The sequence below is a fragment of the Brachyhypopomus gauderio genome, chromosome 1 (assembly GCF_052324685.1).
Source record: "Brachyhypopomus gauderio isolate BG-103 chromosome 1, BGAUD_0.2, whole genome shotgun sequence".
NCBI classification, from domain to species: Eukaryota; Metazoa; Chordata; class Actinopteri; order Gymnotiformes; family Hypopomidae; genus Brachyhypopomus; species Brachyhypopomus gauderio.
This window is the reverse complement of record NC_135211.1, coordinates 9,719,030-9,733,717: the sequence shown is the minus strand read 5'-3', so window position 1 is coordinate 9,733,717 and position 14,688 is coordinate 9,719,030. Positions and strand designations below refer to the sequence as shown.

The window sequence follows — 14,688 nt, the reverse complement described above, 5'->3', positions numbered from 1 at the left end:
GCCCCAAAACCCCAAGGCGCCCTCCCCCTGTAGGGGAGAATTAACCACAAGGGAGCAGCCGGGAGAGGACCGGGCACGACAAGCAGGGCTGTGGTCTGGCTCGTGGGCTCCTCATGGTGGCGACAGAAGGACCGGCCCTGGAGCCAGCCCTGACAGCAGGTATTTCTAAAAAAAAGTGATACACATAAATTTATTGATTAGTAGATTAATATGCAAAATATAATCTCAATTGTGTTGTATGTCACAATATTCAGTAATCTTTGACAAGCCAAGAAACACAAGTGAGAAATGTTTTTTTATTTTTTTATAACCCCAGCACCAATCACATTCATCATTTTGAAGTACACACATCCCACCACCAAATGCAAATATGTAATCATTAACAAGTATTTCAACAATGACCCAAAAAGCACACTTTAAAATATTTAAGTGTATTTCAATACTTTAAAAAGAAATGAATACATAAAGGAAATTAAATGATCATGTATGAGCTTTTCTATCTGAAGGCATACAAAGCCAACCACTGAAAAATATATCTGAGTGCAAAAGTAATATAATACCCCTGTATATTAATCCCTATCTACATAACAGTGTTTGTATTGTAGCTTTTTTAACTCAATCAGGCACATTCACTCTAACCAAGTAGCTAAATAGTAAAATAATGTGGACTCCTGATGCAATATTTGCCCTAAACAGTAACAATCTCCTAAAACAGTTTTACAGACCCAAGGACATAATGTGCAATGCAGTGAGCTAATAATACAATGCGAGATACTTATATTAATCAAAGTGAAGCATCGATAGCCAATAACCAATCTGGCTCAACCCTAACAGACAAGAGAGAAGTGTAATCAAACAAAGTTTTAATTTTAAATTAGATAGCTAGATTACATACTTTGGAAAAGCTATTTGTAGATGATCTATCAACGCATTGAGTAACTGAGGTAACCTGATGTGTTCTAGGTGTGAAATAATAGTGTTTGATGGGGAAAAAAGGATGCAAAAATATAACATTTTATGGACATTTTTTTAAACTCAAAAATTGTGTTTACTTTTTCTGCATTTTATTTTACTTCCTTAAACATCTGATCTCCCCATTTATGCTACAATTTCAGCCATATAAAGTAGCCTATCCATATAGATTACATTCACCTGGACCTTTTAGATACATCTAGACTGGGCTCACAAACCAACCAAACTAAAAAAGTCTACTTGATCTAATAGTCCTGTATTGTCAAGAGTCTGACAGAGCTTTTCATTCTAAATGTTGATTTCATTGTGTTCAATATTACGGAAAAATAAGTCTTTGCACCAGTGATTAAAAAGGAAGTCTGAATCACAGTATATCATTCTGTTTGTATTAGACAATAAAAAAAGAAGAATGTTTTAGGCTAAAAGGCAAGAGTTCTGTTAGTGCAGGTATACTTTTCCAAAGAAGAGCATCAGTAATTACCCTTGGTCGCCCTGACCATAATAAAAAAGGAAAGTTTTATAAAATTCTCAAGCAGGTCTTTGATCTATTTGATACCTTACGAAATTTCACACATGATTTTCAAAACACTTCATACAATATAATCAAAGTGGATAATTAATACCATCATCAACATCATTATCACCATTATTTACTGATTATGAGGGTATTTTTCTGTTTTGTGCATCTTTTTCTCAAATTAATGTAATGATTCAAATGTTTTCTCTTTTGGAAGAGGGCTTTTGTTAGTAATATGGACTCTTTTATGCCATTTGTAACACATTCAAAGCTAGAGTTTAAATAATAACAGATCACACAAAATCACACACAAATTTAACAAAATGAATCTTAAACAAAATTCTTTTTAACATTTAAATACCTATGAATAAAATCTTTAAACTTTTAAGTTTGTGTGACATCAAATTGCCAAAATGTTAAAGCAAATGTAATTGCACACAGTAATATAAACACAAAGGCCATTGAGGCAGTGGCTTTCTTGAGTAAGGTTTCTAACTAGGTTGGAATAACGACTCTTTACAGAACAGCGCTCTCTGCTGGCCAAATGAGAAACATCTGATTGTTTTTGACATCATCATGCTGGCATAATTGACTGTTTTGTTGTGTGCTGGTCTGACGATAAATAAAAGGAATAAAATTATTATAATGGGTAAATACATTTGCGTTCATGTATCCTGGTAATTGGTAATTTTGTAATCTGCTCTAACAAAACTGTCCATTTCACAATCAAAATTTCTACCTGAAATCTCCTGAATATCATTTGAGCTGTTCAAAAGTAAATACAAATATAATAATTCAAATAAAAACCATCCCTCACAAAACAAGAATCAGCACGTTCACACAAGAGTACAGTTGTTTCAAAATGCAATGCAAATACACAAAAGGCCATCAAAAGAAAGTCCCTTCACAAGTTCAGGCACACAGCTCTGTGGAATTAGAAGAAATGTTGATGCTGAACCCAGTTAACAGCACGGTCAATATGTGTCCGTATAGCCCTAAAGACGGGCATGTGAATCTCCATGGCTTCGCCCTTCCAGCTTGTAAACAATGCAGGCTACCTGCCTGCTTCTACACAGCGGAACAGAGGAGCACACATGTGACAGAGAGGAATGTCCGTCCCAGGAAACGAGGCCAGTGATGACAGACAACGAACATATGTCCTGAAATAAGGCAAACTGATTGCATAGAACTGGAAGATAGCGCTATTCAACTGGAGCTGTGCAGCATTCCACACACACCACTAGGTTTCCATTAGTGATGAGAGTCTGCAAAAAAATGCCTATGAATCTGTTGCGCTACCCTTTGACTGCTATATTATTATAGTACAAAACACAGGAAACACAGTTGTCTTAATGGATGTTCAAAAGGTACACACATGCGAAATTGCTTCTTTATGTATTTCACCCCTGTGCTGTTTTGCTAGCATGACTGTGAACTTGGCTTCATTATATTTGGCTTTTTACTCTGTGACACTGCTGTGAATGATGACTGTGATTGGTTAGGTTGATCTGATTGACAGGTTACCTCATGAGGTCAGTGTGGAGCCACAGCAGACGGAAGAAGAGAGCACAGCTGTGAAACTTTGAAAAGTGCTCCTGAATCAACGGAGTGCCCCTCATCACCTTTAACCTACTCTTCAACACCCCCCCACCTAACACCTCCAAAGAAACCAAGACTTTAAAGCACCTACAGAATTCTCAGAATGGGACCTGTCCATCAGAGTTCCTTTGGACCGGTACTGCTCAAAACTGCTGGCCAACTTTTGAGAGGTCTTGGAGCTGATAATGAAGTGAAGGAAGGTGGACCAGGCTGGGCAGGTATCAGCTGGTTGGCCTCTCTGTCTCTCCATCCTTGTCCAACTCATCTTGGATCTCATCAGTGTTCCCTGAGTCACTGCTAGCCACAGAGCTGAAGGACGGAGAGTTCCTGTGAGCGAGAAGAACAAAAACAAACCACCAATCAAAGTGTGTGGTCACTGTGAAGTTTAAACAGGAGCGAAACGCAGCCCAGTTTTTTAGGATTTCCCCCATAAAGAAACAACTAATACTTATATTACTTATATATACACATACGCACCTGCCCCCCTTGATCATTCTCCTGCAGGTCTCCATCTGCACATCCAGGCCTCTCTTCATGCTGCACATCTCCATGTACTCGTGTAGGTGTCTGTTCATGTCACTCTTCGCTGTGGCAAGCTCCATCTGAAAGTGTGTGAAGAATCGCAGCGGACAGGGCAGAGAGAGACAGGGGAACAAATGAAGACATCAGGAGGCGTCGTAAATCAGAGCCATGCAGTAGGAGGATGAACCCGCCTTCAAATATCATTCATTCTCCTGTTTATTATTAAATATTATTGATAGATATTACAGGCAGCTACAGCATCAAAAGCGATTATTTCCTTAGGAAAGTCATAAGTAAGCAAGAACAATTGAAATTAATGTAAAGAAAATAAATAAAAGACTTTATTCACAAGACCACCAAACAGAAATGCTTTACTCTGTGTAGAATGTACAGGATATAATGACCTCGATCTGTCCAATAGTTGCCTGGTACTCCTCCTCTCTGGTTTTGAAGAGAGATTCAGTCTCATCAATAAGGCTGCCCAGACTGCCATCCTGAGAACCCTGGCAGAGTACACCGTGAGTCACCAAATACTGCATACTGATAACCTGATTACCTGACCTATATATATATTTGCATTACAGCAAAAAAAAAAAGTTAAACAAATTTCGAAGCAGATTGTCTGATGTGTGCACATATTTTACACAATAAGCTCAATAGCCTGAACATTGCCCTCTAGGTATTCTGAAGGTCAGACTGGGATTGGAGAGAAGGGCAAAACTCACAGCATCCTGACTGGCGCCACCGCAGGCCGGAGTGCTAGCAGTGTTGCTGACGGCGAAGGGCACATTGTAGTTAGTGAAGTCCTCCCACAGTAGCAGCGTCTCCTCGTTTTCTTCCCACATCAGGCTGTCACAGTCATCGTCGATGTCGAAGGTCTCCCGCCTAGCAACACATGAGTTATCTGAGCAATGTCTGTGAAGGGAAAGGAGGGGAAAGGGAGGAGACAAGGAAAAAAGAGCGAAAGGAGAAAAGGATTTGAAGACAAAAAGACTGAACAAAGAGAAGGACATGAAGGCAAAAAGTGACAGCTACTACAGGAGAGAAAAGATAAGATTCAGGCAAGTGGACAGACAAGATATGCTGAAAGAAATAGAGACACAGTTCTACAAATGTTCTACATTTATACATGCCGGTGAACATGACAGTACACCAGTTACACTGGCAGGCTTCCTTGGCTGAAATGCAATTTTTTCATCTCCACTTGGTGGGGCCAGAGGGGCCATTCTTACAATATAAGCATTTTTGCCAGCACTGTCCCACAGCATGTCAGAGGTCAGGGTCAAATCAGGGTCAGGGATGATGTTTCTAAAGGGCGATGCCTGTTGCCTCTTACAGTTGATTGAGCATACGCTTCATCTCGTCTGTGATATTGAGAACTGCAGGCACTTCATCCTCCGAGGTGCTGGGATCGGCATCCATCTCTGAGCTCTCCTCATCTGAGACAGCCTTGTTCTCCTTTGTTCGGCAGGCCACAGCCCCCTGCGACTGCACACATGTAGAAATGGCACCATTAGACCACTTAAACTTGCTTATATGTCACAACTCACAACCAAACTTACATTGTTACATGTCTACAGTATTATTCAATTTCCTTTAAATAACATGTCTAGGTTCTGGCAATGCATGATTTCTAAATCAATAAATAATAAGATAAGTGTTGACTATATGTACGATGACACAATTTCTTGAAGTACTATATGCTGCTGCTGGATACACATCTGAAAATCTCTGAATCAGCTATATACATGAAATGTGTTACCTTTTCTGGAAAGGAAAAATTATGCAGTATATGCATTTTTATTTTGGTCTATGTTTTATGTATGTGTTTTTTCATCCACATCTGTGTTTTGTGTGCATCTGTGAATGTGTGTGTATATATGTATACATGTGCCTAACCAAATATGCTCAACCTCTAAGACAAGCTCTGTTTGCTATGTGCTGCCTTCGCGTGCTCTTTGTCATAAATAGATGGAAGTTCTGGTCATCACCTGCCTGTGTGCAATGCTTATGAAACCTTTGTGCATAGTGTTTGCACATACCTGTGAGGCCCTGGATGGACTAACGTTGAACATTTTGGACATGTCTTCTGAGTTCCGCTGCTGCGCTACATCACAGAGTTTCGCTGTAATGTCGATCCTTCTGCAGATGTCCATATCCACTTTCATGGCCTTCTCCTGAATCTTTGAATCCAGTTCTGACATTTGCTAAAAAAAAGATTGTGTGTTAATGTAAAATAAAAAGATCTAACAAAAGACGTACTGCATAAAACAGAACAAATCAACCATATTGTTGCTCTCTATAACAATGTTTTTTGCTCCTGCTCCTGCTCCATGCAAATGGGAAAAGGTCATAGCATCCAACACTTCAGGAAATGGCTCCAATCCTCACTCACATGCTCAGAATTCCTTTATTAATCTAATACAACTTGCCACTCAATCATTTAAAACTCAATCAAAAAATAATTTCACTGCTACACAGTAATAAGATGACTTGCTATTTGTTATGGGTTTTACTCCATGAGCCTTGCATACACATCAGATGTTTGATCTCTGCTCAACATCATTGTTGCAATGATGAGTTTCACACCAGGCAGGTTAGTCATGTCAGAAAAGAGCAGACATAGGTTAGGTTGAAGCCTTACTTTAAGGTTGAGGTACTTCTTCTGGCTGCCTGTGGCTCTACAAGAGCCGAGATGACGGCTACCCTTTATGATAAACATCAATAATAACACTATGAAGCCATTGTATGTTTAAAGCCACCTCTCTGACTGAGAAGAATGGTGGGAAAGTGAGGGGCTTAACCAGCAGGATGAAACTGCAGAAATGCAACATAATGCAAGACAATTCTGATGGCAGTCCAGATCAAATCTGAATAAACCGTTTAATCATATCTTGTCACTCAGGTCAGGGTGATATACTGCAGAGGTCTACCAAGCAATGAAGTTTGAGATACGTGTGTCTAGTGAGAGGCCAATCTAGCTCGTGCTGCTACAAATGATTAGCTGTGTTCTCTGCTATACAGGTTCAACTGGAAAATAACCAAATAATGTTGGGGAAAAAAGACTGCAGAATTTGACTGCTATATATGGCATTGAGCTTAAAAAGGCCCAGTAAGTATATCTGATGTCTGTGAATGTTGATAAAATTACACACACTTTCACATTTTGTAAAGTTACAGCCATTGAAAGTGTCAATCAAATAGCTTTTCAGTGTTCCAAGTATTAATTCGACACTGGGGGTGAATGGTGCACCATTCACAGTTCACACAGTACATCTGGTCCACAGTTCTGTTTAATCATGAGAATTCTCCTATCCTCCCAAATTTCAAACTTGTGCTGTCACACTGAAAGGAAGCACAACTTACATGAGCAGGCAGTACAAGTATACACAGGTGAGGGGGTCTACTCACATCAGAGACGAGGCTTTTGTAGACCACCAGTTCAGCCTTTAACCTCTCCATCTTGTTCTGGAGGTCTTCCTGAATGGCTGCTGACTCCTGAGTGCTCTGAGAACAACAAGCACAAGCCTGATGGAACACCTGGCAAGTCCTGGCTATGTTCAGAAACTTGCAGCGCCCTCTAGAAATATCCCCATGTGCTTTAAAGCAAGCTGACAAATGAGAACCTTTTTTTTCTTACTGACATCTAAGTAAATTAAATCTCCCATGTAGAGGTGTTCTTTGGATACAAGTTCATTTTTGCGTTCGTGGTGCTTATATGTTTGTACTGCAGCAGAAATAAAAATGTGCTGAGCATGTGTTCCATAAACAGTGCAGGGGATAAGATGAAAGTTAGTGTGCAAGTCCACATGCTTCACAACAGAATGAAGAAGGTTCTGTGGAGATAGTGGCTCTCATGTGACTGACCTCCACTCTGCAGTTCTGCCAATAAACCTGGCTGTTTATTGATTTCAAGATGCATTTCAGACCAGGCGGTGCAGACAGACTCATCACCTGCAGCCCTTTATAAGGTGATACAGAAACACTTCACCTATGGGCTTTGGCCACAGTTGTTTAAACTTGGCTCTAGAGAGTACTGCACAACTGCTTTATATATAAAGGATAACAAGGATAACAATCTCTTGGTTCTTGGTTTATAAAGAGGAATGCATGGAATGCATGATGTGTTAAGTTGAGGCACTGCCTTTCATAATCAGATCAAATAATCTAGTTATGATGTTTCCCACAGTCAGATACATATATGATGTTTGCCACTGTTAAATACATGTATGATGTTTACCACAGTTATATACATGTATGATGTTTACCACTGTTACATACATGTACCTCCGAGGCACTGGCTCAAGCTACTTTATAGTCTTAAATTTAATTAACTTGACTGACAGTCAAACCCAGTAGTGAACCGTGACCATTAAACCTGGGCCCGCTCCCACCCCCCCGAAAAAAAAAGTTTCCTTTCCTGTTTAACAAACTGCAATAAATTAAAAATAAAAAACTGAGACGACAGTACAGCTTTAGAAATGCAATAAACAATAACATCTGTACTAGATAACTTCTTAAGCAAAATAAGGTTCCAACAAAATAAGGTTCACAGCTCCGTGTTCCTCGGGAGCGGAATATGTAAACAACGCGAACGAGGGCATCAAAGGCAGGGTTGCCAGGTCCTACAAAAATATCCCGCTCAAAGTCAGTGTAAAACCCGCCCCTCATAAGCCCAAACCAGCCCAAAGCCCCGCAGCTGGATTTTCAAACAAGCCCAATTTGGCGTGAAAACCGCGAACCTGGCAACTCTGATCAAAGGACTGAATCAAAACTAGCTAGCGGTGGTACGCTAATGACAGCTAGCGTCGCCACAGCGGGCGGAAATTATCATACAATTAAGCCTGCCCACTAAGAGGGAAGATACGATTGGTCAATTTTACTGTGCATTTGAAACTGGTATTGCGCTGAATTATAACTGCCTCTGTCAACGAACAGCGGGCATTAGTGATGGGATTTTCAGCTCTATTTTGAGATGCGGCTCTAATGGCTCTTCTTACTTTTCGGCTCCCAAACGGCTCTCCATATATATTTTTTACATTATTAATTAAATAATAGCTTAAACCTAATTTTATAACATTTTGTTTCATTATTGACATTGTTAAGCACTTGTGGTAAGTAAAAATGCTGCATAACAATGCTTTATAAATAAAACTTTTATTATAACCGATTATTAAATTATCACAAAATAGCACCAAAATAGAACGCAATACAGCTTGGCCAATTGCCTGCCGTTTCCACAAAAAAAGTGGAGATCACTTTTTTTTCAGTGTTTTCCCACCACATTATTAACTGAAAGCTGCGTGTGATTGGTCAGATGTGTGGAGCACACGCTTGACATGCGGGCAGTGGAGACATTCTTTGCAGTGTTGTCCGAAACGATATGTGGTAGTATAAAGAAACACCCCTCAAAAACAGGGAAAGGAACATTTACCTGACGAGAATTAATGTTGCATTGTGTTCCAGTTTTGAAAATTGCTAAAGTAGGCTAAAGTACTTGAAAATGTAACTGTATTTTGTTTCACAACAAATAGGTCTGACTGAATCGATGTGATAAAAAAGCTAATTATTTCAAATAATTTCAAGTATATGTATAAATATTTAATTGCGATTGCGTCATTTTCGGCGCACGGACCCTCGCGCTGGTCGCGACGCGCCAAGTTAGCTTAGGCACCGATTGAGGAAATAAACTCTCCGCTCTCTACCACTGGCAGAAGCAGAGCAATACGCGCAAGGAGAGGGAGAGACAGCGAGGCACTGAAGGACAAATAAAAACGATGTTGGAAAAAAACTGTGGCACTTGCAGAGCACAAGCGCAATACTGAAGGAAAAAGCGGCTCCCAAATAGGATCCTAAAACGGCTCCCATTGTGGAGCCGGTTCCAATCGTTCACTTCAAAGAGCCGGCTCTTAGAGCCGGATCGTTCGCAAACGACACATCACTAGCGGGCATCACAGTCCTGATAGGGGGAGACACAGGCTCACAGACTTCCACTTAACCCCTCACCTTCCAACACAGAGTGAATGGACACGGTTGAATAATTAATTTGCTTATATTTTTGTAATTGTTTAGATGTCGATTGTCAAACTGTAAGTAGATAAAAAAAATTGGATAAATTATTTATATTTATGTTTTAAGAATATTTTAGGCCCTCTGAGAGGGCGTAGAGGGCCCTGACGGTTCCCCACTGGTCAAACCAGAATATACAGCATTATATTTGGGTTGTGGTTGTTATACTCTGAGAGTCAATCTTAGATAAATAAACTGAAGTACTTAAATCCAAGTAAATCATTGTGCGTTTACTGATGTGTTCCTTATGTCCTCTCGATGTATCCCAGTTAAAATGTATTGCACAAAGTATCTAAATAAATGATGAAAGGGGAAGTAGTCAAATGACACCTGTCGTATTCTTGGATTTCACTGGTTGTGAGAATGAGCAATTCTAGTCTAAATCTAGACTGCTTACTCAGTAAGTGTGTGCAGATCTTACCTGAGTTTCAGAACAAGAATAATTCTTGCATCTACACAAAATGTAGGCCACTGGCTATTCATAATCTTGAATATTTATCTAAAGTGAACATCTCGCTAGCATTTTCTCATATCTTAGCCAACATTTATCCTGCCAAGCTAAATATTTTTGGCTTGGCTATAAGTTTTAAGCTTTCGATATAGACCTATGGAGAAGAACCAGAAGTTCATCTGACACTACTAAACTAAACAAGTTAACAAGCCAGCACTGGTATTCCACAAGGGTCCACACGTGTCTATTAAGGGGAGAGATAAATATCCCACAATGTACTGTTTTAAATATTGTTGACCATGATAGCATTGGTGATTGACAACAATTAAACATGCTGTCCAGAATCCCCCCTTTTGTATACTCTAAACCAAGGGAAGTTGCCATTTTGTTTGAGGTCACACAAATATTGCCTGTGGCCATGATTGAAGTAATGGTTTATTTAAATATGTAGTTAGTATGATTGTGAGTGCGTGGGAGAGCGAAACATACAGCAGTAATTCTAACACATTTTTAAGCTGTTGAGATGGGTCCCACTTCCCAGCAGCCTTCACAGCAGTGCTGGTCACCACAAGTATATATTTATGCAGTCTATTGAGTTCAATGTGCTTTGTGTTTTGGTTCCTGTGCCACACCCCTGCACAGGTGTCCTGCATCCCCCTTCTATTAGTCCTGCCACCTGCGTGTCATTATTTCTGTTTCCCCCCTTATTCTTCTTCAGTTGTAACCACTGCATTGGTTATTGATGTTACTCTGAATTTGTTTCTATTTGAGCTCACGAGATTTTTGTAAAAAAATTTAAAAAATAAATTTTTATCTGCTTCATTAAACCTTAAGTCTGAAAAGTGTGTGCGCATTTTTTATCTGCGCACTCACTGTCTGTGACAGCTGTATGTTACATTTGCATCTTCACCCCTGTTCATTTTAATTACAAAAAAGAGATATAGAACAGCACAAAGAAATATAACACTGCAAGGCCTTTAAGCTTTTTTAGAAATAAGTAAAACAAGTGATCAGATGTCATACTGTTGACTTCACTGTGGTTTGATTTCATTCATTGGCAGGTGGGTGCTGGTATCCATTGTTTACATATTGAGGTTAGAACATAACCCCAGGAGAGCCTAACACTGATCTAGTCAGCTTGATAAACGTTTCATTAGAGGCATGCTCTGCTCTTAATAGTTGTAGAGTTAGAGAGGATAGAAGGGCTACACCATATCTGTGTTGTCATGAACTATTATTATGTCAAAAGTCATAGGTTCTGCATGTGTGTACATATATATACACTCCTGATCAAAATCTTAAAACCAGCTAAAAAAATGGAAGAATTTGCATTTTGCACCTCTGGATCTTAAGAAGGTTGTAAGTAGAGCCTCATTCAATGCTAAAAGAAGAAATGGGACCAAGAGACAAAAGATTTTGAGGAGCCAATTTATTGAAAACAACAATATAACTGAAATAGGCTGTTCAGCAGCTGATCAAAAGTTTAAGATCATACCTCAAAAAAACCCAAAGGGCCCCTCAAAACTCAAAAATCAAAGTGTCAAAAAAGACTCAGTAATGAGTAGCTCCTCCATTCTTGTTGATCACTTCAAACAACAGTTTAGGCATGCTTGATTCCAGTGTTTCCAGGAGGCTACTGGGAACGTTGTTCCAGGTGTTGAAGATGGCTTCACGAAGGGCATCCACTGTCTGGAACTGCTGTCCCTTTTTGTAAACTTCCCTTGCCATCCATCCCCAAATGTTCTTAATGGGATTTAGATCAGGGGAACACGCAGGATGATCCAAGAGGGTGATGTTATTCTCCTGGAAAAAATTCTTAGTCAGGAGGGCATTGTGAATGGCAGCATTGTCCTGCTGAAAAACCCAGTCATTACCACACAGACGAGGGCCCTCAGTCATGAGGGATGCCTGCATCAACATCTCCACATAGCCAGCTGCTGTTTGACGCCCCTGTACAACCTGAAGCTTGTTCCATTGAAGAAAAAAAGTCCCCAAATCTTGATGGTGCCCCCTCCACGGTGCCGTGTAGAAAACATCTCAGGTGGGATCTCCTTGTCATGCCAGTATTGTTGGAAGCCATCAGGACCATCAAGGTTTTTCTCATCAGAGAATAAAACTTTCTTCCACCTTTCAGTGTCCCATGTTTGGTGCTCCCTTGCAAAGTCCAAACGGGCAGTTTTGTGTCATTGAATGAGACGTGGCCTTTGAAGACGTTTTTTGTTTCTGAAGCCCATCTCTCGCAGATGCCGTCTGATGGTTATTGGGCTGCAGTCAGCCCCAGTAATGGCCTTGATCTGTGTCGAGAATTTTTATCTGGTCTTAAGATTTTGATCAGGAGTGTATACCGTGTGTGTGTGTGTGTGTGTGTATAAAATTATTTGATCTAGGTGAGTTATATAATTTGATCCAGGTGAGTTATATTACGCAGGTAAAGTGTATGTAAGTGTTGAATTATATCAAAATTCAGATATCAATATTCAGATATATTTGAACATAATATAGAATATTTTCTTAAAGGGGACAAAATGTGAAAATTCACTTTTTACTTTTTAGTACTTGTGCACATACATTTGGGTATCTCTACCAACCCACAAACTGTTAAATACAACAAGCCAGGCACTTTTGTTGTGGATTGCCCAGGTCAGAAAACACAAGCTATTCAGTTTTGGCTCCCCTTTCTATGTCACTAGGGGAGTCATTATATGACATATCATATTTAAATGTCTCCTTTGAACTTCCTTTACAAAGGACTGCTAGCATTATGCTGAAGCTAAGAGTCAAGCACGGGAACTTCTCTGTTGTTGGATGCACAGGCCAGCAGAAATCGCTACATCAGCCTCCAGCCTCAGAGCACAGAAAAGCTGAGTGGATAAAGTTTATTTTTGATGGTGATGTCCCAGCTACAGTCTGCAAAATCCTGAAAGTGTGCTACCTACTTTGCGTCTGACTGCCTTTCCCCCCTGGATAACAACATAGGACTGGCAGTGAAACGTTTAAGAAAAGAGGGCTAATATCAATGAGGGGAATGTAAATATTTTCAAATAGTTATGATATGCATTTTGTTGGCCATTTAGCAATAGCTAAAACTGCAGAGGTAATAGATGTAATTTTATATAAAGTTATTGGCATTACTTGCTGCAGGACTCAGAATATTAATGCTGTTATTATGTCAGTTGAATACTTGTAAGATGAACTTTGTGAATAATAAATTCATGAATAGCGTGTTATATCTGATTTTATATATATACATATATCATATATGTATATATATAAAATCAGATATAACACGCTATTGATTGCAACATTGACTGCAAACAAGCTACATGGGCTAAAGGGGACAGAAAAGGCAGTCATATATGATATGACTGCCTTTTCTGTCCCCTTTAGCCCATGTAGCTTGTTTGCAGTCAATGTTGCAATCAACAGATGTGTTTCTAAACAGGACAGTTACACAGGGCCAGAAGATGCTGTGGGGCTGGTCCTTGAGGTATTTCATTAAGGTTCCAGACACAAGTTAACTTGTGTAAAAGGGTATGTGACCATTAAAATGTTTTATGTGTATTGACTCCTAATAATATTAGTTAGATGCACTGCTCTGTGTGTGTGTGTGTGCGCGCGTGCGAGTGTGCGTGCGGGTGTGTGTGGGTGTGTGCGTGTGTCAGAAGGTGACCTCACCTCCTGGAGCGTCTCCACCATTGACTCCATCTGCTCTCGTCTGGACATCTCTTCTTCCCACCTGCAACATAGGAGACACACCTCAGGTGAGTCTTTGCACAGATGTGTATTTGTGCATGACAACCCAAAAAATGAAACATTAACCATTAATTAAATATTGTGGAGAGAGATATGTGTGTACATGTCCAGTAACACAGTCATCGTTAAAACATCTGTCAACAACTGGGTGCAAACAAAGGATTTTCCATTCCCTTTCAGTTTCAAACACGTCTCTGCAATCTTTAAAGTGTAAATGGCTTCAGCAGAGATGCACAGGGCGTCGGCAGGCTTTGTGTCAGCCCACAGGGTGTCTGGGACAGGAGGATTTGTAACCTGATCCAGGGACTGAAGGGTAGGCTGGGAACCAGCAGTGGTGTGTCAGAGGGGTTATACATGCCTGGAGCCGCTGGGCTCGGTGTGGTACTAATATGAATTGGAAACCATTAGAATGATGAGAGAAATAGAATCTGCTCATTCACAATGTTTGTGAAGTAATCTCTCTTTTATTTAGTTGATTAAGGTGCATAGAAATTATATATTGGATCTCAACACCCCCAGATATGAAACAAATTAACAGTCTTAATATCCTCCAGCCTAAACTTTTACATATATAGATATGTCTGCCTTCACAGGCCCAGGAGAGTACATACAGTACACAACTACATACAGTAACAATCCCATTATACAAACTTGTTTAATTATAAATATATAGCTCTTCAAATCTGTTTTGATATTTAACGATAAACAAGGACATCCACAAATATTGGGAGCATTTGGAAAATTGTGGGAATGTTCCTATAGTATACAAATAGCAAAAACTATAGAGTCTTGCTATGCAGGATTA

General features: G+C 39.8%; 1 protein-coding gene across 2 annotated transcripts in view; it reads right to left on the bottom strand.

Moving 5' to 3' along the window:
* Positions 1 to 282: 282 nt before the first annotated feature.
* iffo2b (intermediate filament family orphan 2b) overlaps positions 283 to 14,688 on the bottom strand; it is a 33,074-nt gene continuing 18,668 nt past the window's right edge. The window contains exons 2-9 of one of the 2 annotated variants that reach the window (XM_076987252.1): positions 13,806 to 13,866; positions 7,022 to 7,117; positions 5,653 to 5,817; positions 4,947 to 5,098; positions 4,336 to 4,525; positions 4,015 to 4,113; positions 3,566 to 3,690; positions 283 to 3,415 (exon numbers count right to left, since the gene is read on the bottom strand). In XM_076987252.1, the coding sequence (XP_076843367.1) occupies positions 3,310 to 3,415; positions 3,566 to 3,690; positions 4,015 to 4,113; positions 4,336 to 4,525; positions 4,947 to 5,098; positions 5,653 to 5,817; positions 7,022 to 7,117; positions 13,806 to 13,866 (994 nt within the window). In that variant the 3' untranslated portion in view covers positions 283 to 3,309. The remainder of the gene's footprint in view (positions 3,416 to 3,565; positions 3,691 to 4,014; positions 4,114 to 4,335; positions 4,526 to 4,946; positions 5,099 to 5,652; positions 5,818 to 7,021; positions 7,118 to 13,805; positions 13,867 to 14,688) is intronic. The other variant, XM_076987261.1, reaches the window with a different exon arrangement.